Consider the following 26300-nt stretch of genomic DNA (forward strand, 5'->3'; position numbering starts at 1 on the left):
ATGCATTGTTGAGAATGCTTACTGGATGTTATAACACAAATCTTTTCTTCATCAACAGGTACCTCAGTGAATATTACTGCACAAAGTGACGGCATTGCTTTCACCCCAATCATTAGTGGCTGTCAGATTTCTAGCATCAGTATGAACACAACTGTCCTTAAAAAGGAATGATGAAAGACCACTGATGAGTAATAGTAAATAACAAACTTTTTTTTTATAATACCAATATCAATACTTTTGTATTCATTTTATATTAAATACATTAGAATATTATGTAAGTTCTTTTAGTACTGTACATTTTCAATGATTGAAGCACATTAAGTAGCATTAAGTAAAAGCTCTAACAGGTTTGAACTTCATCCATCAGCAGCATATTTACATTTAGAAAGTAAATTAAATGTTTCTTTCCTCATGCCTTTTTGTATTTTACAGATAGGAACCTGAACAATGATCCAAAAACTATAGGTAACTCCTGATCCACTGAAAACACTGAAAGACACAGAATAAAAAGAATTTTTGATATACCTTGCACTTTCTGTCTTAAGTAATTTCACCATGAATTTCTACTTCCCTTCCTTCCACTCTTCACTCCATTCTGTCTTTTATATATTCCACGTGATGTTGAGTTTTTGAAGAGATGCTTCCGTAAGATAAACTTTTTGACTAACTTCCTCTTTCCACTTCTGTCTCCTCTTTATATACTCTAGACAATCTGGAATTTCTGATGAAGAATGAGAAGGAACTAATTGATAAAGTAAAAAACGTTGACAGAATCATTAATGAACTCCATCTTACTGCTAAAATGGCGGCAAAAGTGTGAGCTGAGAAGACAGACCAAGCCAAGATGAGGAGACTTCTGAATTACACAAACAGCAGGACAGCTGCTAGGCATCTAGTTGATGCCTTGAATAAACATACAGCTGATGTCATGGAGGACTTGACAACAGCCTAATGGCTCAGTGTGGCATTTTATATTTGCATTTATGGCATTTGGCAGATTCCCTTATCCAGAGCGACGTACCAAAGTGCTTCGAAGTCTCTATTGATGAATACATCAACATTTTATACTTCCTAATTGATGGTGCGGCACATAAATAACAGAGCACATACATCACCTTTTCTTAAAATAGTGTCAAGAGATGTGTCATTTATATTGTGTAGAGAATCAGTAATAAAAAATTGTTTTAGTTTACCTATGACCATCATACTATGTTTTTACAGTTTTATATTTTTCTAACTGGTGCCAGCATGTGAAATGGTCAGTCAAATTTTTATGAAGATTCAATAAATACATGAATAAATAAGCAACTTGGAGTGGAAGTGCGTATTTGTTTCCAATAAAATAAAATATTCTGTGTACATTATTTTTAAAGCTACATAGTACATTCCTCTCCTAGGAGTGGCATAATATAAACACATCAGTGTCTCCTGGCTGACTGTTCACCATGAAACTGCCATACAGTCATGCATACTGTTAATCTAGTCTATTAAAACATACTAATAGTTTAAAATGATTAATGAGACTGATGGACGGTGACCTGCTTTCGATCCTGTATGGTTAGTATCCCTGAGCTCCATCAGGTGGCTCTGTGTGTGTGTGTGTGTGTGTGTGTGTGAGTGTGTGTGTGTGTTAATACAGCTCTGCTACAAAGTGCTATTTACCTGAAAATCCTGGATATCCATATAATACTGGAGAACATTTTATTTTCCACTATGTTTGAGGACTTTTGAAAATTTCCTGCATTTTAGAAGAACCACACAATTTATGTTTGCACACTTCTTCAGTTTTAACTTTTGCTCTGTGAATTGTCCTTTTCCACGCTTTCCAGCTGCACGTCTAGCGTCACCTAGTGGCCAATTAGAAGTAATTCAGATTATTACGAAAAAAAAAATCGAAAGTGAAGGTAAGGACTGTGGATTTGGTAAACACTCAGAAGAGCTGAGAAGGTAAGTTAATACAAAGTTTCTGTAATAAATAACTTAAATCTAAAGGCCTACTGAATGTACTGAGAGAGTTTCACAAAACTAGTCAGTAATGCATATCGAAAAACAAAGGCTTCAGGTCATTTTTTTAATAATAGGCACCGGATGCAATATCAGACAACATTTAGTTATACAGAAGGTTTTCTTTGTGTTTGTAGTTTTCCACTGAAATCTGCAGCTCTGTATGTGTAATTACAGGAAGAATGGACATAATAACCGATAACAAAGTGAAACTTATTGACTGGTTATGCGGAGAGGACATGATTTTGCAGCATGTTCAATCCCGGAAGCTGGTAACTGGGAATGAATACACGAAGGTCAAAAGTATCCAAGATCCCATTCTGAAAATTACGGAACTCTTGGACATCATTCTGAAAAAGAAAGATCCGACTTGCATCGCTTTTCTCCAGCTGCTGAAGGAAGAAGGGGTGAATGAATCAAGACCGGAGCTCAAGCAGTGGATAAGTACAGTAAATACCTCAGGTATACTAGACTAATGTTACTTATTTAATTATTTACTTACTCACTGACTCACTCACTGGCTCACTCACTGATTCACTCACTGACTCACTCACTGATTCACTCACTGACTCACTCACTGAATCACTGACTCACTCACTGACTCACTCACTGACTCACTCACTGATTCACTCACTGACTCACTCACTGACTCACTCACTGACTCACTCACTGACTCACTCACTGATTCACTCACTGACTCACTCACTGACTCACTCACTTTCTCTCTCTCTCTCTCTCTCTCTCTCTCTCTCACACACACACACACACACACAACCCTCAACCTGATACTTCAAAAATTACAGCTAATTCCCGATCCACTAGCAGTGATTTTTACCCTGAATTTCTTCTTCCCTTCCTTCCATTCAAAAATAAAATAGAAATTGTAAATCTATTTTTAAAAATAATCATAAATAGAATAAAGTTTCCTCATTTGCAAGCATTTACAGTTTTGAATCATTTCCATTTGTTACAAGCTACAGCTCTCTCATCTATTTATCCGATCACTCAAGATATTCAATAACTGACAGTTTGTCCAGCTCTATTACAATTCAGAGTAATATGCTTTTTTCCCCCCTATGCAAAATATGACTGGTAGCTGGATGAATGGAATAGCTAAATACTATTTCACATAATGTCTTCTGTCCTCTTCCTCACAGAAAAAAAAGAAGCTTTACAGTGCTCTACCCAAAGCCCAGGTATGCCTAATGACTATAACATCCATAATGAATATTACATAAAATTCCCATCTAGTCAAAACTATATGCATTGTTGAGAATGCTTACTGGATGTTATAACACAAATCTTTTCTTCATCAACAGGTACCTCAGTGAATATTACTGCACAAAGTGACGGCATTGCTTTCACCCCAATCATTAGTGGCTGTCAGATTTCTAGCATCAATATGAACACAACTGTCCTTAAAAAGGAATGATGAAAGACCACTGATGAGTAATAGTAAATAACAAACTTTTTTTTATAATACCAATATCAATACTTTTGTATTCATTTTATATTAAATACATTAGAATATTATGTAAGTTCTTTTAGTACTGTACATTTTCAATGATTGAAGCACATTAAGTAGCATTAAGTAAAAGCTCTAACAGGTTTGAACTTCATCCATCAGCAGCATATTTACATTTAGAAAGTAAATTAAATGTTTCTTTCCTCATGCCTTTTTGTATTTTACAGATAGGAACCTGAACAATGATCCAAAAACTATAGGTAACTCCTGATCCACTGAAAACACTGAAAGACACAGAATAAAAAGAATTTTTGATATACCTTGCACTTTCTGTCTTAAGTAATTTCACCATGAATTTCTCCTTCCCTTCCTTCCACTCTTCACTCCATTCTGTCTTTTATATATTCCACGTGATGTTGAGTTTTTGAAGAGATGCTTCCGTAAGATAAACTTTTTGACTAACTTCCTCTTTCCACTTCTGTCTCCTCTTTATATACTCTAGACAATCTGGAATTTCTGATGAAGAATGAGAAGGAACTAATTGATAAAGTAAAAAACGTTGACAGAATCATTAATGAACTCTATCTTACTGCTAAAATGGCAGCAAAAGTGCGAGCTGAGAAGACAGACCAAGCCAAGATGAAGAGACTTCTGGATTACACAAACAGCAGGACAGCTGCTAGGCATCTAGTTGATGCCTTGAATAAACATGCAGCTGATGTCATGGAGGACTTGACAACAGCCTAATGGCTCAGTGTGGCATTTTATATTTGCATTTATGGCATTTGGCAGATTCCCTTATCCAGAGCGACGTACCAAAGTGCTTCGAAGTCTCTATCGATGAATACATCAACATTTTATACTTCCTAATTGATGGTGCGGCACATAAATAACAGAGCACATACATCACCTTTTCTTAAAATAGTGTCAAGAGATGTGTCATTTATATTGTGTAGAGAATCAGTAATAAAAAATTGTTTTAGTTTACCTATGACCATCATACTATGTTTTTACAGTTTTATATTTTTCTAACTGGTGCCAGCATGTGAAATGGTCAGTCAAATTTTTATGAAGATTCAATAAATACATGAATAAATAAGCAACTTGGAGTGGAAGTACATATTTGTTTCCAATAAAATAAAATATTCTGTGTACATTATTTTTAAAGCTACATAGTACATTCCTCTCCTAGGAGCGGCATAATGTAAACACATCAGTGTCTCCTGGCTGACTGTTCACCATGAAACTGCCATACAGTCATGCATACTGTTAATCTAGTCTATTAAAACATACTAATAGTTTAAAATTATCAATGAGACTGATGGACGGTGACCTGCTTTCGATCCTGTATGGTTAGTATCCCTGAGCTCCATCAGGTGGCTCTGTGTGTGTGTGTTAATACAGCTCTGCTACAAAGTGCTATTTACCTGAAAATCCTGCTAAAACAGTGGAATGTTATAGTATGCCATCATTATCACCATCAACACCACTATCAGGCTATGATGAACAAAATTATAGCTTAGTCCACTGAAAATTAGCCTACTGTATAACATTCTGTGTCACACAGCACACATGGTTTATAAACAGCTTGCTTTCAATTGTGACAAAGAAAAAAAATCTAAGCACATATCAATGTACTCATCTGAACTAGAACAATTACATAAGGTCCTTCTAAGCTTGGATGCTTGTATTGTGGTTCCTTCATTCATTCATCATTACTTTTCTGATTTTATTTTTAATAATCTATCATAGAATTACTTAAGATCTTTTAGCCTTAAAGACACACGATAAGCAATGAGAATGTCACCAAAAACAATATGGACAGGAATGAATCCTAACACATGGTGTTTGAATGCAATAATGCTGAATCATTTAATCACTTAGGCCTGTATAGCTGGGGTTTTAATTAATAAATTAATTCATTTTAATTCTAGGCAAGTTAGCCTTATTAAAACATTGATGTTATTATTATTATTATTATTATTATTATTATTATTATTATTATTATTATTATAAATGCAGTTCATTTATTTTTCTTCATTTTTATTTTTTTTATTTTAGTAATACTAACATAGCATTGTTTGTTATAATAAATAATTCACCTTGATTCATAGAGGTTTAAAATACTGGAGAACATTTTATTTTTCCACTACAGTATGTATGGGAACTTTTGACGCTTTCCAGCTGCACGTCTAGCGTCACCTAGTGGTTCATTAGAAGTAATTCAGATTAATGCGCAACCTCGAAAGTGAAGGCAAGGACTGCGTTTGGAAAACACCCTGGCACTCGGAAGAGCTGAGAAGGTAGAGTACGTGAATACCTGTAATAAATAACTTAATTCTAAAGGCCTACTGAATGTACTGAGAGAGTTTCACAAAACTAGTCAGTAATGCATATCGAAAAACAAAGGCTTCAGGTCATTTTTTTAATAATAGGCACCGGATGCAATATCAGACAACATTTAGTTATACAGAAGGTTTTCTTTGTGTTTGTAGTTTTCCACTGAAATCTGCAGCTCTGTATGTGTAATTACAGGAAGAATGGACATAATAACCGATAACAAAGTGAAACTTATTGACTGGTTATGCGGAGAGGACATGATTTTGCAGCATGTTCAATCCCGGAAGCTGGTAACTGGGAATGAATACACGAAGGTCAAAAGTATCCAAGATCCCATTCTGAAAATTACGGAACTCTTGGACATCATTCTGAAAAAGAAAGATCCGACTTGCATCGCTTTTCTCCAGCTGCTGAAGGAAGAACGGGTGAATGAATCAAGACCGGAGCTCAAGCAGTGGATAAGTACAGTAAATACCTCAGGTATACTAGACTAATGTTCTTTCTTTCTTTCTCTCTCTCTCTCTCTCTCTCTCTCTGCTTGTTTGTCCGTCCGTCCGTCTGCCTGCCTGCCTGTCTTTCTCTGCATGTTTGTCCGTCTGTGTGTCTGTCTGCCTCTCTCTCTCTCTCTCTCTCTCTGCGCTTTTGTCCGTCCATCTGTCTGTCTGCCCCCCCCCTCACTCTGCACGTTTGTCCGTCCGTCTGTTTGTCTGTCTTTCTCTCTCTGTGTGCTTTTGTCCTTCAGTCTGTCTGTCTGCCCCCCCCCTCTCTCTGTCCATCTTCATCTCTCCCTTCCTTTTTCCTAATTGAACTGTTGTGTGATGTAAACCACTTTCATCTGTTTGTTTTTTTTAGCTCTTGCAGATAAAACAGAGAACAGTAACACCCCTCAACCTGGTACATCGCAAACTCCAGGTAATTCCCAATCCACTAGCAGTGATTAGAGCTTCCATGAGCTAAAAGCAAACGTAACATTATAAAGAGCTTTTTGTATATGTAATAAACAATTTGATTAATTTCAAACTCCATCTTTCTCTCCACTTTTTTTCCCCCTCTTTATACTCCAGATTATAATGAATTTCTGAAGAAGAACTACAGTAAACTAATTGCTGACATAAAAAATGTTAACAGACTCGTCGATGACCTTAACTACTTGGGGGATGAAAGTGCGGCAAATGTGCGAGCCGAGACAACAGACTACGCAATGATGAGGAAAGTTTTGGATTACACAAAAAGCAAAAAAGCTGCAAAAATTCTGTTTGATGCCTTGAAAAAACATGCAGCTGACGTCATGGAGGAGCTGCCCATGCCCTAACAGCTCAGTGTAGCATTTAAACCCTATTCATTGATGGTGCAGGGCATAAATGACAGATCATACACCAATTTTTAAAGAATTTCTATTCCCATAATGCTTTAGAGCCTTATCATAGTCAATTATCAGGGTGTTATTGTAGACTGACTAATCATATGACTATTGGCTTCTAAAAACCAACAAAAAACTGGCATTACATTTTCTTTCATATACATTCCAGTATTTGTACAATACAAAAACGACAGATGATGCTCTATTTTAGATTAAGATAGACTACCCCTGTAATTATACAGTTTTATAAATATTACAGGCATTTTTTAAAAACATTTTTAATTTCAAATGTGTGATTTACAATCTAACGCATTCATAATTTTTAGCCACTGGTGCTTATTTTGTATTGGAATATACAGTATGCTGTATGCTCAAAAGTTTGTGGACATCCGGCCGTCAGACCCTTATGTGCTTGTTGAACATTTCATTTCAGATTCCTTTTACTGTTATAATTACCACCAAAAGAACATAAGCAAAAAAGAATTCATCCAAAAGTGCATTAGCGAGCTGTTAAGAAAGCCTGGGAGACAGTCGCCATTTCAGTTCATCCCAGAGGTGTTCAGTGTGCATAATGGTCAGGTGCCCACAAACATTTGGCCAGTTTAAGCTTAATTGTTATATGATTGTGGCAATGTTGTCAACCCTTGACTCAGGAAATAAACAAATGCATGAAATAAAGCAACAAACTCTGTGACTGTTTACTATAAAAAATTAGTAGTAGTATGCAATTAATTATGTCTAATATTGATGGTCTGGTATTTATAAGTTTTTTTTTATGAGTTTTTTTTTATTACCAGTGAACTTACATAATTTAAGACATATAGCAAACATTTAACACATCATAATAACAAACACAAGTGGAAATAAATCTTAAACATAAGTACATCGATTGCATGTAGTTGCAATTGTATGAAATGACAGGGATTTTAATTAAAGTTTGGTGAGAACGGGTAAACTGTGATTAAGCTCTCATTTAATATGACACTGGGGTGTGGATGATGCAAGCAACTTAATGTACTGAAATAAATAAATATATATTTCTGTACATTAATAAATAAAAAATATTTAATTTAATTCACCTAACACTTAGAGTAAGTGTACTTGCAAATAAATTAACTTGCCATTAGTATTGCAGCTGCAATCGTAACTGTATTAGGTATTCTTGGCAGCAAATAAAGACAAAATCTAAAAAATAACTCAGAAAGTTGTAAAGCTAATGTGCTTACTCTGTTCCTTGTCTGATTGCTTTGCCCTGGTTGATTTCTTATAACTTATCGGACAAAGATAAAGAAATATAATTGTCCTCCTGCACAACAAGACTATTGGTTGGTTTAAAGCTGTGTTTTTCCACTTTAGTTACACTGCTATAACCTGGCAGCACTACACATGAGGTGACTATTGTGCATTCACAAGTTAGTTTTGTGTATTCAGTCCAGTAAGCGTAGGTAAGCTTGAACAGAAAACAGATTCTCCAAACCGAGGGGGCCAAAATTATAGTTATGATACAGCCTCTGTGTGTCCGGAAAGGCCTTTAGGGGAAACTCAGTCACTGCTTTTATGTTAAATCAACACACTGGTCTACACAAAGTCTTGTATTTTCAAATATCTCAAGTAGCAATACTGTTGTTCTTGCTTAAGCTTCAGGGTATACCATAACATTCATTCATTCATTCATTGTCTATACCCACTTATTCCTAATCAGGGTCACGGGGGTCTGCTGGAGCCTATCCCAGCGCACATAGGCACATAAGGCAGGGGTACACCCTGGACAGGTCGTCAGTCCATCGCAGATACCATAACATATTACCTCCAAACCTAGGACCTCCACTTTAGCAGTATGAGTCAAATCCATATTTAAAAATATCAATTATTGATTTTTCATCTCCCACAGAGGCAGAAGCAGCACAGAGAACCCCAGAAAAAATGCATCACAATAAATACCAAAAATATTCGCTAAACATTGTCGACGAAAGCAATATTAAGGACTACGTGAAGGTCGTGAACTAGCCATTTTTTTAATTGTATAATTACCACTTGTGGGTCCAAGACAAACCAGCTTTGCTGCATTCCCGTTTTGCAGGTCTGTACAAAGTTTCCCACAATAACCGGTTACGCCTAAGGCCATGATTTCACACGCAAAGACACCTGAGAATCAGCAGGTGATTATAAAAGGTTATTACAAGTAATACAGTATGTTTCACTGTGATTGTGTTTGTTTTATAAGTTTGACTATTCAATCGGCTTAATTGACTTGTTAAGCCAGTACCGTAAATCGATTTAAATCATGGCTGGAGTGTTTACTTACAAATCTAATAAGCAACACTTGAAATCAAAGACATGTCATGTGGGCACCAAGAACATGTTTAAGGAACCTCTTAGAACCCATTTGACAATGCTGATTTTAACCATTATAATCAGTTACTGTTACTGTGAAAAAGAAATAGTGTGGAAGGTTACTGTGGGAGGAAAAAATAAATTGGATGAAAAACTTTGAAAGGAACAAGAGGTTTGAAACAGGTCAGGCAGGGAGTTGTAGAGACTCGTGTTGCCAGACTTCACAGGGCCGCCATGCAGGTCGTTTGACTGACAAGTACAGCAACCAATCACAATTCGTTTTGTTCAGCGTCACGTTTAGGGGCGTGGAACTGTAAAATCAATGTCCCTACAAAAACATACCGTTGTAAAACCATAGATATTTCGTTTAAGAAAATCAATGAAAAATAAGTTAGTGAGTCTATATCGTGAACTTCACATGCAGTGTTCCTCATTTGTCACAGATGTAAACACGACGACTTCCTTCTTCCATGAAGGAACTAGAGCGTCACGGCGGCTTTGTTTCCAGCCGGACCGTTAAAAACGTGACACACGGACACAAACACACACGTCCCGAAATTCCTGTGGAATCCAACCAATCAGATGAAGAACTCAAAAATCCTGAAGCTCTTCCAATTTTGTGTGCCACTTGTATCGGGGACGATGGGGTACGTTTGTCCATCGTGGGACAGGAAAACGCTCTAATGTGGGAAGTCGGAGTTTTGGACTTCCTAGTTATCGCGAAGTAGCAACAACAACAACAACAACAACAGAGGTGACTTAACGTTTAATGTCTGTGTCACGTTTTCGGTGTAATGGCATCATTATTATGTTTAAATTTGATAAGTTACATTTTATCGGTTATATATAGCTCTCTAAGCAATTATTAACTAGTCTGTATGCTAGCTAGATAGCCTTGGGTAACTGGTTTGCTTGTGCTAACTAGTTTATCGTGCTAACAGAGGCGCCTTTTATTAACGTTTTTACCTGTTAGCGGTTTTATGTTAACGATGGGAGCACTGGTTCAATAATAGTGGGGGATCCCAGTTAGCGAGCTAGCTAGCTAATAGGCCGGCTAAGCAGTTCTGTTTGAAATATAGCGTCTTAAAATGCCTAACGTTTTTTAGTGTGTGTGTGTGTGTGGTTCAATCCATGAAGGATGTTTGTGTTTTGTCTATTGATTTATTTAGCTAACACTGTAATTTACACTAAACTTGCATGATATGAACTACCATCTCAATGCCACCCCTGGTTGGGAAATCCTGCTGTAATGTACACTATATTTTGCCAAAAGTTTTGGGACACCCCTCCCAATCATTGAATTCAGGGTTTGGGCTCGGCCCCTTAGTTCCAGTGAAAGGAACTCTTAATGATTCAGCATACCAAGACATTTTGGACAATTTCATGCTCCCAACTTTGTGGGAACAGTTTGGGGATGACCCCTTCCTGTTCCAACATGACCACACACCAGTGCAAAAAGCAAGGTCCATAAAGACATGGATGAGAGAGTTTGGTGTGGAGGAGCTTGACTGGCTTGACCTCAACATGATAGAACATCTTTGGTACGAATTAGAGCGGAGACTGTGAGCCAGGCCTTCTCGTCCAGCATGATTGCTTGACCTCACAAATGCACTTTTAGAGGAATGGTCAAAAATTCCCATGAACACAGTTCTAAACCTTGTGGAAAGCCTTCCCAGAAGAGCTGTTATAGCTGCAAAGGACGGGCCAACTCCATATTAGATTCACATGCATGTAAAGGCAGACGTCCCAAAACATTTGTCAATATAATGTATATGTGATAATGAAAGATTTCTTCTTCTTCTCCTTCTTTGTCTTCTTCTAGCCTAATGCCATAGACCTCTAACGCCTTAGTCCACTGACCTGTTGCCTCTCATACGTGCAGGTGTCAGTGAGGACTTGTATAAGTGACCCGTGGCAGTGGACATCGTGAAACTCAAAGCTCCAGAGTCAAACCAGGGACTCTGTGTTACATGTGGTCGATTTAAAACAGTTTAACCTTTTGGGTAAATATTTATTACTTACAATCATTGTCCTTATTCTTAAAGACAGTTGTGTCCAAACATTTGTCAATTACTACGGGAGGAGAGAGGGATTTTCATTTTTTGCACAAAAAATCACTATAACTTAAATGTAACTCTATACCTATATCTAACTGCTCAGTTGGAGGAACAAAAAGCAGATAAAGCAGCTCAACCCATCCCATCAGATCTCTAAATTCCTGAGGCCTAACAGATTGGAGAGCTATTAACACAAATTTTTGAAACTGGAAATGATATTCCACATTTAGTAAATGCTAGAGGAATATTTTCTTTTAGTTCATCTTAATTTATGATGAAAGGTTTCTGTTTGTTCATTTGTTGATAACTTTAGACGGGCAAGTTTTGTAACATTATGCTTTTGTGCATTTGCGTTGATTTGGATCAAGCCATTAGCCATTAAAGCATACTTGGTACAAATCATATTGAACATTTCTTCCATTCTCCCTACCAAATTGGCTTCAAAAATAATCTAAATTAAGAGACTTCCACAAGTCTCTGAAGGCTTCTGCCCATGCTTCAATATTTGACAATTTGGGAGTGAGAATTGATGGAAAAAATACTTTATGCATAACTATAACCATATAAAAGCCAAATAAGTTAATAATCCTATATATTTTTATGTATGCCATAGTTCCCCCCAAAAAATGTTAAGGACAACAGAAATGCCCCATCCTGACAGAGGGCCTCATGCTCATCCAAGCAGGCAAGGTAGGATGGACACACACACACTCATACACAGTTTAAAGTTGACGGAATATTGAGTGAACCCACAGTCTTTAGAAAACGTCACTACAAACACATTCAGATTATGTGATTTAAACTATCATTTTTGTATATAAAATCAATTTATTTAATGGCTTCATCTGGAAGTAATCAGGGCTTTAAGAATTTGTAGTTTTTTCTAAATATTTCATACTTTTTTTACCGAGCCTACAGTACAAGAAGCAATATATTCACACAAAAAAAGAGAGATAAGATGGCCCAAGTGCTTGTTCCTAAGGATGTAAAATCTTCATCCTCTAAAATTCTGTGTAGGGTTATCCCAACAGAGGTAAAAAAAAAATCTTGCACTAAAAGTAAACAGTGTCATGACTAACTTTACTATTTAACAGACTGGCAGCAATAAAAAGAATTCATTTGTTTTTACTGATTGAATATACAGTAATAACCCCTGTGCTAAATGGGGGATTACTGTATTTTGTGCCAGCAAAATTGAACACCAGTGTACCGGCGACAAGGGTTAATGTTCAACCAATAACCAAATTTCATTGATAAGACAATAGATACATGATCATTTGAGGCATCTTGGTAAGAATTGTTTCTGAACTTTATAATAAAAGGTATCATTATCGTTATTCATCATCCTAGACACAATTAGATAAAAAAAAATCGGATAAATTCTTAACATTGAGACAGGTTCTTACTCTGTAGCCTTACTAACTGAGGTTTTGACTCCAGGGAATGCTGGTGTCCACCAAACTGATGACGACTACCTGTCTGATAGGGACAGTGTAATTATTCCTGGCCCTCTGATGAGGTGAGACCTTTGTTTCCCCTCTCACATAACCCACACGAGCTGAACATTAAATGTGTTTTAAGCAGTCATGTTCTGGATCATATCATCAGGTGGTCCTAGTGAATATGCAGTAATCTGTATCCATTGGTTGCAGCAATAATATGCAGATGGAGGACCTGGTTGATTTTATCCTGAGGAAATCTCAGGAGTGTCTCGAACATGTGGAGCAACCTGAGCAAAAGGAGTCATATTTCTTCTGGAAGATTATGGAGCTTCTTTGCAAAAAGAAAGGAGTAAGTGTTATATTTAAATTACTTGTATTAAGGTAATATTAAGTGTATTAAAGAATAAATATACCTGCAGTAGACGTGAATGTTAATGATGTTTGTTTTACAGAATGTATTACTGCCTGAAGTTGCAGTGATCCTTTTCAAGGGATATGGCTTGCTGAGACAAAAGGTATCAAAAGTTATTTTATGAATACAGCATCATCTGTTATTATTATTTCTGTATTCTGTTTGCTGACCAATGTGACCATTCCTGCTACAGCTTGGGGTTAAGAACCAAGACGGATGGTGTCTTCCCCTGGCGCAGCTTTTATGCTCCAATGAACCAAAATATGAACACTTAAAAGCCGTGGTTAACATGGGACAAAAGCTTGGTATGGACTAGTAACAGTATTTTTTTGGAACTCTGGACTGGTTTATGGTCCCTGATCCTCACGTTTGGTCCTTCATCTGCAGATTCTGAAGGACTGACGTATGCTGCACACATCTGCTACGTGATAGCACTGGAGGAGCTGAAAACATGTCATAGGCCGAGCTTTGAACTGATTGGATGTGACCGGTATTTTGTGTGCATCTCTCTTTGTGCATGTGTAGGATTACTTTCCCTCACTTGCTAATGAGACATTTTTTCTCTTTACACCAGTTTGCCAGTCAGTCAGCCAGCCATGAGGGATGCTATCGAGAGAACTGAGGTGTACGAATACGTGTGCTCGCTGACCTCAGGGCTTGCCCAGCCTAACTTCCAGGTTGGAATTTTTATCCTGCTTTTTATTCATACACCCTGATTGGTTGCATTCTGAACCAAGATTAAATGACTCTATCTGTCTTAGATCTACAAGTGCTATCACGCCAGCAGTCTAGCCGAGTATGGACTTTTTAATCAGGCCCTTGATTACTGCGAGACCATCGCCAGAGCGATTGCCACCTTCCCTTGCAAAATCACAAAGGCCACATTGGAACAGACTATTGCAGTAAACACAATGATCAATATTTGCAAATGACTTTAAGTAGAAAGTTTTGTCTTCGTATAAGCAATTTACTTTCCCCTGTCTGTCTTGTAGCTGTCCGAGAGACTACACAAAAGGAAGCGGAATGAACCTGAGTGGCTGCTGAAACTTCGTCAGCTGCACAGAGCCAATGTGTTTAAGCTTGAGGAATGTGGCCTTATGACCGGTGAGATGCTCGCTCTCCAGTTTCCTCTTGGAGAGAACCGTATTACTTCTGAGGGTATGTAGAATCCACCATTCACACAAAAATGATAACGATCATTTCAGAATCTTCTTACAATAAATGTAGTCATGCATAGTTGGCGAATTTGCAACTCTAAAAATTTATTTGTGGAAAAATTTAAAATGATGTTGTGTTCATGAGGACTAGGTGATAGTCATGTAAAATATGCTGAAGTGATTAGTTAGATTTTTGGGTGCAATATAAAATGATAATCAGTTTCATTTATAGATTTGCATCATGTAAATGTTTATCACATATTTTAGAAGCTAATACAGTCATACTAAATTAGTTTTTATGTAAGAGACAGAAATGATAGAAGCTTGTGTAGCTGCATAGATGATTTTGGATTTATTATGCAAGTTTATTTTTCTTGTTTAGAGAAATTATTTACTCACAGAAATAGGTGAAAAGTTCACATACCTTTCTCTTGCTTTTTGATTACTTGTGTGTTTGTCTGTTTTATTTTAACTTTATCCCGTTTTTTGTTTAAGTTGGTATGTTTTTACCATTTTACTGCAAGTTAAGCCATCTTAGGAGGCTATTTTTTAATTGCACTTGACTGAATGATTGTTTGTTTGACAGAGGAGTTTGATTCGCGATACACTCTGGAGAATCTGCTGGGAGAAGTAGGCTTCGGATCCGTCCGTGTAGGTGTACGTAAGGCGGATGGCAAACAGGTAATGTGCACATCTACTGTTATTTGCAATTATAACACTGCATTACATCTTATAGGCTTTTCTAATAAGAATTTATTTATGTTTTGTATATGTGAACAGGTAGCCATTAAACATGTGGGCAAAAGTCGATATGATGAATTCATCACCATTGTAAGTAAACTTACATTTCTTTGGAGGTACAGATTTGCGTGTTCATTTAATTGTTCCTGATGAAATAATCAAAAATAGATTCTTTTATCCATCACTTAGAATGTATATTAGGGCCAGTACCTTTTCCACATTGTAACGTCTTTGCTTACTGTAGTTCAGAAGTATTCACCCCAAACCCGTGCTTAACATGTCTGTTCTAATTTCAGCCTGGAGAGACACAGAGTGTACCTTTGGAGGTGGCATTAATGAAAATGGTGTCCAAACCATTTGGCTGTGAGAACGTGCTGGAGCTGATAGAGTGGTTTGAGATGGCCGATTATTACATCTTGGTCCTGGAGCAGCCCAGCCCCTGTATGGATCTCCATGAATTTTGCAAACTTCACAAAGGTCGACTGTCAGAACCACTGGCTCGACAAATCATGCATCAAGTGGTTCAGGCTGCCCGTCATTGCTGTGACTGCGGCGTTCTTCATGGAGACATCAAGGCAGAGAATCTGCTGATCAATACCGACACCCTGGATGTGAAGTTGAAAGACTTTGGCTGTGGGGATTTGCTCAAAGACACCCCCTACACAAAATATGCAGGTAAGTGCATAAAAGGAATAGGACAGAATCAGAACCATTTTTGTGACGTTCCTGACGATGCTCTTTCTTTCTCTCCTTCACTCAGGCACTTGGGCTTTCTGCCCTCCTGAGTGGATATGTGAAGGACAGTATTTGGGTCGTCCTGCTACAGTCTGGAGTCTTGGTGTACTGCTGTATAACTTGGTGTGCAGAGACTTGCCTTTTCATAAAGAGGACAACGTTTCTCGGAACACGCACTTGGCTCCCAGTTTGTCTGGCGGTAAGAAAATGCAGAAACCTTACATATAGGTCCAAAGACCGAATTACAAAATAAATTGATTTTTTTAAATAATTTTAGTTTCTATGTAAATGTATAACTTTTGCCTTAAATATTTCATCACATACAGAATGCAGTGATCTGATATGGTGGTGTCTGGAACAAGACCCTCACTCTCGGCCAACTTTCGAGGAAATACTCAGCCACAAATGGTTTATGGGACTTCAGAACATCAGAGAATAGACCAAATTATAACGATCTAAGAATAGTGTAGACTAGACGGATTTTACTGGATCAGTATTGCGTTATGGAACAAAAATTGCTGTGCATATGCAATGTATGTTTTTTTTTTTTATGTGTTTTTTTTTTTAATTTTATTTATTAGAGGGCCCAGGCATAAAAGTTTAAAACATTGTATAGGCATCCTACAGTGATTGTTTTCTGTTTATTGGCACAGGCACTGTAAAGTGTGCAAGAAATTTCACTGTTCCTGATTCAATAAATTTGTGATTGAAGTTGGCTGTTTAACTGTTTGATTCTTCTCCAAGAAATTTCATCAAGCACCCATAAAATCTGGAAGCAAACAGCTTCTGACCAATCAAATGTAAGAATTTAGCCATTCTGTGGTGTACCAACAACAAAACCAACACCTACTGACCAATCTGAATTGGAAATTCTACAGCACGGTATTGTCTAATATCTTGTAACAGCCTCCAAGCTCTTTCGTATCCTCCGAGTTGTCATGTCTTTTTGCCACGTCATACACTGCTCTCTCTTCAAATCTGGCCTAGATAAGATGAAATTACTTACTTGAGGAATTTTCATATTTTCACCCAGAAACCAAGGGGAGATATGGCTTCTGACTAATTATTATTCCTTTGTATGTGTGGAGGATGACGGCTGATAAAAGCAGCAAGGTGAATTGAAAGCGTATAGAGCTATATCATCAGCCTAATGCCTCACAACTCACTGGACTGCACTTAACAGTGACAAGAATTATACCAGCACTATCACCAAAAAAGGTATTTTATTTTTGACTGTTTCTGGGTTTATTTGAGTCAAGAAAGATCTGAAAAATTGTACATATACTGCAGTAAATAATGTAATGTGTGCCTAACTCATAATCATCACCTAAAAGCTTTAGCTCTATTTTGGCATCAGCTCAACACTTACATGTAATAAAATACTGTAATCAGTTCTATTGGGAGAAAAAGTAAGGAAAGGCTCCGCAGGACAAAACAGTCCAAAAACATACAGCACCTTAACTACACCATGGCAAAATAATCATTCTATCTCAATATTATTCTACCTTTCAGCAGCCCAGTTCCTTGCTGTATGATGAATGATATTTCACTCAAGATGCGGATGCAGTTACTATACAAAAAGGAATGTAGTAACTAAACATCTAATGGAATGTGTTGTCTAATATATTTGCATCTATTTGAACTCTCTTTGGATAATGTATTTCACATATTCTACAGTTTTACACTTTGACCAGTAGATGGCGGGAGAGATTCATGTTATAACCAGCTTCACACGCATGCTTTAACCAAAAGAAATTAACCAAATCCACTAAGGAGACCTTAACTTAAAACTTATTGTGCTTGTTTAAAAGGAAGGCTTAATAGTCTTATTAATGAATGGAATAAAGGATGGCAAGTACTCTTGATGTAAAGAAGCTTAAACTAGTACCATTTAGGCACGCTTGGCACCAAACACATCCTTAGGCAGTATAACTTTACCATATATATATATATATATAGAGAGAGAGAGAGAGAGAGAGAGAGAGAGAGAGATTATATAGATAGATAGATAGATAGATAGATAATTGCATCCTGCAAACTAATTAGCTAATTTTAAAAATTGATCTGAAAGTTTTCATAAGTATTCATAAAACTGCTATTAATTTCATGTAATGCATTCATTCTGATTCCCTTCACAGATTTGTGTTGATGAATCAGGGTCATTTCAGGTCATGTGGACACTTGGGTCATAAGCCCATCTCAGGGAACCATGCAGATTAACTACTACTACTTCTTTCGGCTTTTCCCTTCAGGGTTCACCACAGCAAATCATCTCTCTCCACCTCTCTCTATCTTCTGCATCCTCAACACTTACACTCACTAGCTTTATATCCTCATTTACTACATCCATATTCCTCCTCTTTGGCCTTCCCCTTTGCCTCCTTCCTGGCAGCTCCATGTCCAACATTCTCCTACCAATATACTCACTCTCCCTCCTCTGGACATGTCCAAACCATCTTAACCTGGCCTCTCTAACTTTGTCCCCCAAACGTCCAACATGAGCCGTCCCTCTGATTTACTCGTTCCTAATCCTGTCCAACCTCGTCACTCCCAAAGAGAACCTCAACAGCTTCAGCTCTGCTACCTCCAGCTCTGACTCCTGTCTCTGTCTCAGTGACACTGCCTCTAAACCATACAGCATGGCCGGTCTCACCACTGTCCTGTACACCTTCCCCTTAATTCTTGCTGAAATTTTTCCATCACACAGAACTCCTGACACCTTTCTCCACCCATTCCAACCTGCCTGCACTCACTTCTTTACCTCTTTCCCACACTCTCCATTACTCTGGACTGTTGACCAAGTACTTAACCTTCTTCACCCTGTAATCTTACTGTTCCACGTCCCTCTCTTTCATGCAGATTAACTACAAGTAATTTTTTTTTTAGCAAGACCATGTTTTGAAAGATGGAAGAAAAACTCTATCCCAAAGGGACATAGGGAGTGCATGCAGAGAACCGAGTACAAACTAGAGCTGTGAGCTTCTACCATCAGATGTCACACTAATATGGCATGAATAACCTCATACTGCAGTTGCCAAAGCAGGATAAATGAAAGTGTGCTGTTGCTCTTTTTCCTGCCACTAGTTCATACAGAAACAGCTTCCAGTGTGGATTGACTGAGGGTTTGATGTGATAATGTGAGTCTGGTTCCACTCAGACTTTCTTTTTAAGGAAGATTTTCAGTGCCACTGTACCTACCTGCATTTTTCTGCTAAGCAAAGTGCTATACAAAGACCATTATAATTCAACTGAAGTAGTGAGAATTTATACTCACTGAGCATTTTAATTAGGAATTCTTTGTGGCATGGATTGAGATGTTGCTCCACATCATGATTTCATGCCTTGCACTGCTGCCACATGAATGGCTGATTAGATAATTGCATGAATTGTGTAGGTGTATATTTCCTTATATTGGAACCACAACTGTTATAACATGTACTGGACATTTAATCATCCTCCACCTTCTTGTGATGGCCCAGGCTTTGAGTTAAGCATTTTGATGAATGTGATCACAGACAGATCCTAAGTGACTACTACATGACATAAGGGAAAATGTATACACATGCAAAATTAAATGCATATAATTCTGGCATATTATCAGAACATTTGTGGACATTATACTGGTAATTTCCTGAAGCAGTACCTAGCTAAATGGAAGGCTGCAGAGATTAGGAATGGAGGACATTACAAGTGTCAATGGTTTCAGGCTCAATTCACACACTCAATGGGGTCCCTTTAGTGCACCGAGCTGTATAATACAATGACGAGAGAAAGCCAGGATATTTCATACAGCCAGCTGAATAACTGTAAACCCCCATTTCCTAGTGTGTTTTTCATGGCATATCTGGACCTCCTTTATGTGCAGACCATACACCCCCCCATTAGAGATAAACAGATTTTTGGTCACATGGAGGGGAAATAAAACACACAACTTTAAGTAATGCAACACATTTATTCAAAGAGTAAAGATGAGCTCATGCATTCTTTTCTGCAAGGTAATCAGACTACCAGCTGTGTTATGCCAGTATAAAAACAGCTTACATGCATTACACGAAAAGAATTTACACAAAGGAGTCCTGCAAAGCTCTGAGAAGCTTAGAAAGCCTAGAAGAAGTCATCAAGCAAGGAGTCAAGGATTTCAAATATGAAATGTGTGTCAGGTCCTTGATATGCACCATTTAGCTTTAAGCACACACACTTCCTGTTCACTTTGCATGCACGCACCTATAAATACATCCTGGTTCTTCAGCTGTTAGCTGTATTGGCTCAACACTTGCGGGGCTGCTGGATGAAGAAGCAGCGCTGCATGTGCAGTTTTTCTACACTGGGCCTTTGCTTCCCATGCCGCACTGAAACTGGAGTCTCTGGGAAATCATGGCCCAACTACAGAAGCAAAAACATTTGCAGAGGAAATTGCACATCACTCTGAAGCGAGGGGAACTCCACCCATGAAACAACTTGTTTTTGTTCAGTCAATTATTGTGTAGTGCTACTGGATCATACTTGAATACAAGTAAACAATATACTATTTTAGTCACTATTACACATTAAGATGACAAAAAGTAGGTTAACTGATTCCTGGTAAATTAATACTCCATTAAATAAAGAGTGTTTAAAGTTTCATGTGCTCTTGAGTTTCTGCAGTTCATGCACAATATGTTTTCAAAGTTATGTGAAGTTTTAACTGCAGTTGTAGTCTAGCCTTCATAAAGAGTTGACATGGCATGTTCAACATGTAGGGTAAAGACAAAACAGACCTTCTCTAGCGGGCCTGCCATTAGAATACCCATCTGCTGCATCCGGGAGAAGGTGGTCAATGACCTGCAACACACAAACAGTTCAGAAATGCATTCACAGGAAAAAAAAACAGCACAATTTCATGCATCACGAACCATGCATGGTCAATTTCACAGAAGTTATTAGTCAGTCGTTTCTGTTCCTACACAGCCTTATAAACATCACTTAGGTGTTAAAATTATCGTGCTTTGGCAAACAATTCAGCATTTCTTGATTTTTTGCTTCAATTTCTGAAAATACACTTTTAATAGCGTTGTTCAACAGAGGCAGCTGGATAGCTCTGTACCTGGGTTTATCCGCCCTCTTGCTTTCCTTCTCTGGGGTTCCATTATCCTCGCTGTTTTTCTTGACCACTCGTTTTCCTCCTGCTTTTACTGTAAAAGAAAAAAGACATGCGGTTTACTCAAAGTAGTCAGAAAGTGCAATTCCATGTAGCAAATCTATATTTCCATAAGATTGACAAAATTAGTCTAAATATATTTCACTTAACCACTTTTGTTAAAATAAAATGTTGTAGAAATGTTCCACTTTGCTAGTCATGATGCACAAACTATCAAATAAGGCTTGATGGATATTCTGCTTTAGTAAATGCTTACTAGGTTTAAAAATGGAAGATGAATCAATATTTTGTGGGCCTAGGATTTGTGACATTCAGTAGGGCAAACACTACCCTGGGACCAACTCTTGAGCAGAGTCTAAAAAAAGCTGACTGGTGTTGTAGAATAAAATAAAATGCCTGGAAGAGAGACATGCAGTGAATGCCTTTGACATGTGGCACATTTATGATAAATCTGAATGGTCAAAAATACATCAGTGTCTTTGAATGCTTAATGCAAATCCAGCCAAGACATTCATGGGTAAAGTCATTTGTGGTATGAATATCCCAACACACAAGTGTACACAATAAATCCTGTGTCTGAACCAGATGGGTGACTCCCCATACACCCTGAGGCACTAGGATCAGCACAATAATACCAGCTAAATCTTCCTCCAGTTAGCTCTTAGACAGCCACACCAGAATCAATACAGCCAACTCTGTTACACAACTGAACCAGAGAGTAAAATAGACACCAAAACAACCAGTTAACCACCTGTGTCCTGTGCAGGATATACAGGAAATTAATACAGGAAAGAAAATCTCAGCACTGGCTTTGCTTTGTTTTGTTTTTTTACCATGTTACATGGAGTGTAAAGGGTGAGCTTTGAGAATTAAATGGTCACAAATAATTTGCTTCTTGTCTGTGCACAAACAAGCCAATGGTCTGTGTATATTTTCAAGCAATGTGGACTTTAGAGTGGTAATTGGCCCAAAATATATTTTGTGCGTATGCTTGGGAGAACAGAAACACTTCCACTTGCATTCTTATTGTATGTATTACCAATTTCCACACAGGTTTTAAAATTGGAAACTTTAACCAGGATTTGGTTATTTAACCCAATTTTAGTCTTTCCAAAAACAGCAGTGTGACGAACCTTGTGACTTTTCGAACAGACTTTATACAACTCTCCAGGCTGTAAAGCATGTATTGCAGGGGCCAATATTCCCAATAGCCAATTAATAATCACCGTCATTTCTCCTACTTGCATATATCTTAAGTAAATAAATAAAACTACATTTATAAAAAAAAAGAAGCTAAATACTAATTTTTGGTTCCAGGAACAAATAACCCAAGCACTAGTGTATTATTCACTGTATTTACTTTAAGACTATTTAAAGTGCCTTAAGGGTCTTTAAATCACACTTATTTTTGTTCCACGTTTTCATATACAACCATGAAGGCTTAAGGACTATGCAAATGAATCTATCACATCATCTGGCATCTTCAAGAGCTTTTCCATCAAACATTAGCTACTTCTTCCTCCTGAAAACAAGAAGCAACTGCACGGTCTGAGTATAAAAAGTGTTTAACTCCAGTCTCTAGAAATGAGGCAACAACTGCACTGAAATGCTGTGAACACCAATAATACACAAATCCCCCAGTTATCCACTTATTCAGGGTACAATGAACCATGTATAGTGCGGTTCCTTCACATGTCAAAAACTGGTAAAACTTTGAAAACAGTGTATGAAGTTAAACCAGCTGTCTAATTGGGTTTGACATCAAGTTTTAGTTTAGGACTATATTTTTCTTTCAGTGTCTTGGTTTTATTGTGATCAGCTCAAACGTACACAAGTGTGCAAGTGTATTTTCAATCGAGGGATTAAACACAGAAAATCAGTCACAATGTCAACAACAACAACAACGATCCACCCACGGGACATTAAAACTTCCCCAATGCGCTTTCAATGCAACAAAAGAAAGCTCCTTATTGAAACAAAACCCCACTTCCACGCGTAAACACAAACCAAACACAAAGCTTTCACTCACTTTATAAACACCAAACACTTTAAACCATGAGATCATACCTGCAGGTGGATGACCAGCCTTCAGAGACACAGTGTTTCTCATCCCAGCTTTAGACATTTGCACCTTGGTCAAATTTTCCTTCTTTGTCCTTTAAACAAACACACACACAAACAGCCCACGTCTCTCAGTCTGCTCTGTTTTATACGCCTGAAATGAACACGGCAATGAGTATTCATCAATGTGGAAAGCCTATAGTGTCAAAAAGCCCTGAAACATTCTCAGTGCTCTGCGTGCATCAACTATGAGAGACACAAAAAGCCACAAAAAAGCCCCTTCAACAGGAAATTTCAGCTTTTTAACTTGGGCTAGACTTCTTAATTGCCAGTTCCTTGCTCTTTTACAGGGTTTTACAAATCAACATGTCTGTGAACAGTGTGAAGTGTAAAGTGCATGTGTGTGTGTGTGTGTGTGTGTGAGGGTGGGTTAGTATTTGGGGCAACATCACTCTGTTTAGGTAGAGATGATTTCCAACTGGTGCATTGTGCTGTAACTTTTAGACAAAGTGGAAAATATCAACTTACTAGTGAAATTGATTATCATGAAATGAATATTTTGCCGAAGAGTACTTATTGACTTTAAAGATTAAGACATTTAAAAGTAAAAGACTTCATAAATAAAGTCATTCAAAGTGTTCCAAAGGAGTTTTAATGCATATTGGATATTGTACATAGATAATATTAGTAAAAACAACAACAATAATTATAATGTTTTTATCAAGCTAAGAGCAAAAGTTGCCATGCCTACTACTGTTAAATGAAGTGATGTTAAACAGGTTACATGTCAAAGATAACAAATAGCCACCATCCGTCTACACAAAAAACCACAAGCAAAAAAAGCAAAAACATGCTGCTGCTTTCTTGCAGTGTTTTCATGCTTGTGTTTTCCTTTCACTTTCTTCTCCTTTCAAGCAAACAGTGTTTGTCATGCTGTCTTTGTGGGGCTGTGCTCTGCTGTATGAATTTCTCAAAACACAAGATGATCTAAAGGTTTATCATGTGAACATGTTTTAAAATATATGTATTATATAATTGATACAGAACCAATATACATGCTGCTTATATAAACCTTTATGTAGAGTGTGTGTGTGTGTGTTTAATTAAGCCACTTATCTACAAAAAATGTTTTTTGTTTTTTTTTACTAAAGCATTTATCTAAACAGAAATGTATTTAGGACTTTAAGCAAAGTACTTCATGGATGAAAAGCACAGTAATTTAATAGATATTTTATAAAAGTTTTTTTTTTTTTTCAAATTTTAATAGTTCCTCTACTAAAAACACCCCAGATCTCAGACACACTCATTTACACTTAGGGCAATTTAGAGAAGAAAATCCAGCATGTTTTTGAGAGGTGGGAGGAAACCAGAGGAAATGCCCATGTATACAAGGAGACAGTGATCTGACCTCAGGATAAATCTTAGGACTCTGAAGGTGGTTACTTTCCGGCCCCACTATGCTGCAACAAAGTTCCAAGCACACAATTGTATAGGGTTTCTTTGTCTGTCGAAACATTTCCTCCAGCATGACAGTGCCCCTGTGCAGACAATGAGGTCCATGAAGACATAGTTTTAAAAGGTTGGAAGAACTTGAGTGACCCACACAGTGATACAACACTTTTGGGATGAACTAGAATGCTGACTTATTTGTCCAACATTCAGCAAGACTTTCACTAATGTTCTTGGACAAATCCCCACAGCCACATACCAGAGGTTAGTAGAAATTCTTGTTCAAGAGTGAAGGTTATTGCAGAGGCCAGGCCAGCAGGGGTCAACTCTATATTAATGCCCATGGTTTTGTGTGGTTGTGAGATATATATATATATATATATATATATATATATATATATATATATATATATATATATATATATATATATATATATATTTTATAAATATATATATTTATATATATATAGTATGTACATTCTTAAATATGTGTGTATGTATATGTTCTAGTGTATGTAAGTTCTTGGCAATACAAAGAAACTATTTTTCTGACCCCCTCACTTACTACTCATTCACTCACAAAATCAATAGTATTAGTCAAATTAATTAACACTAACAGTCATCTGCCTGCACAAATCGTCCTTTCCAGAGCTGTGGTTCTGTGTTGGAGTAAAAGCTTCCTTTCTCGATCCTGTTGACAGAGTCTGCAGACTATTTCCTTTGGCTGTTTTTCTCACTGACACAGCTAGAGTAATTACACCTTCATGTTTTTCTGTATTACTTAACTTTCATTTAAGATTTCGCCTTTGTACCTCCTACTCCTTTGCCCTTGTTAAATCCTACTACCTCACTGACAATACAGCTTACTCCTATTTTCCTCACAAGGCCTACGTCTACAAGCCTGTTGATGTGATGGTCATAGTAGGGACAGTTGTACAATTAACCACTCTTAGCTAAACAAGTAACCTTGTATGCACACTGCTGGTTAAACACATGGTATTTAAGCATCTTTTCATAATACAGGCAAGGAATATGTATAAGGGAATGGATAAATGTTTCTTTCAATGTTTAGTGAATTATGTTAGACTTTCTACACCTTCCCTTGTCATTGTCCTGGTATCTTTAGTTTTGAAATCTTTTAGCTACATAATTGGACTGGACACTATAAAGGTAGTAAAGTTTTAAATGTAGACTATATGCAACTTTTTTTTTTTACATAATAAATGTACTTAATATGTATTACCCCAACTGAGACGGATTTCTGCTTTATTCTCAGAGTGTAGCACACCACATACTTTGTGTTAGCACTGTCTATGAGTCTTTTGTCTATAGTCCAAGACACTCAGACTTTAATAAAGCACTTTTGTACCCCATTAGTACTGAAGAGAGAGCAGATTTAGGTTTCCTTATTTAATCGCAAGTCTGTATGATGATTTTTGGTTTGTGGCAATGATAATCAGTAAACTGTAATACAACCCCATGTATACAATAATAATTGATTGTGAGTGTATTTCATATTGTGGTACCTCAGGAACCAGGAAACATTTGTGTAGGAACCTTCATTATGGCTGATATGCCTCCCGATAAAGCTGGCATTTGATGACAG

At 37.3% G+C, this 26300-nt stretch overlaps 2 protein-coding genes across 3 annotated transcripts; one reads left to right on the forward strand and one right to left on the reverse strand.

Annotated features, from left to right (window-relative positions):
• The first annotated feature begins 10009 nt into the window (after positions 1 to 10009).
• Positions 10010 to 16738, forward strand: LOC131355303 (uncharacterized). Of its 2 annotated transcripts, none has more exons than XM_058393685.1 (16): positions 10010 to 10257; positions 11326 to 11506; positions 12174 to 12250; positions 13001 to 13079; positions 13213 to 13351; positions 13455 to 13517; positions 13608 to 13719; positions 13802 to 13904; positions 13989 to 14091; positions 14176 to 14316; positions 14407 to 14572; positions 15158 to 15252; positions 15352 to 15402; positions 15609 to 15987; positions 16073 to 16246; positions 16374 to 16738. In XM_058393685.1, the coding sequence occupies exons 3-16, from the start codon at positions 12187 to 12189 to the stop codon at positions 16484 to 16486; spliced, it is 1782 nt and encodes a 593-aa protein (XP_058249668.1). In that variant the 5' UTR covers positions 10010 to 10257; positions 11326 to 11506; positions 12174 to 12186; the 3' UTR covers positions 16487 to 16738. The 2 variants fall into 2 exon arrangements, with proteins under 2 accessions (XP_058249668.1, XP_058249667.1); XM_058393684.1 differs by having other exon boundaries at positions 11386 to 11506.
• Positions 16739 to 19979: 3241 nt separating this feature from the next.
• On the reverse strand, positions 19980 to 23410 carry LOC131354030 (death-associated protein-like 1.S). The gene is made up of 4 exons (XM_058391250.1): positions 23252 to 23410; positions 21131 to 21218; positions 20805 to 20868; positions 19980 to 20430 (listed from the first exon to the last, which is right to left on the reverse strand). The coding sequence occupies exons 1-4, from the start codon at positions 23307 to 23309 to the stop codon at positions 20314 to 20316; spliced, it is 327 nt and encodes a 108-aa protein (XP_058247233.1). The 5' UTR covers positions 23310 to 23410; the 3' UTR covers positions 19980 to 20313.
• Between the last annotated feature and the right edge of the window lie 2890 nt (positions 23411 to 26300).

This window comes from Hemibagrus wyckioides, linkage group LG06, assembly GCF_019097595.1.
Source record: "Hemibagrus wyckioides isolate EC202008001 linkage group LG06, SWU_Hwy_1.0, whole genome shotgun sequence".
In the NCBI taxonomy this organism is placed as follows: domain Eukaryota; kingdom Metazoa; phylum Chordata; class Actinopteri; order Siluriformes; family Bagridae; genus Hemibagrus; species Hemibagrus wyckioides.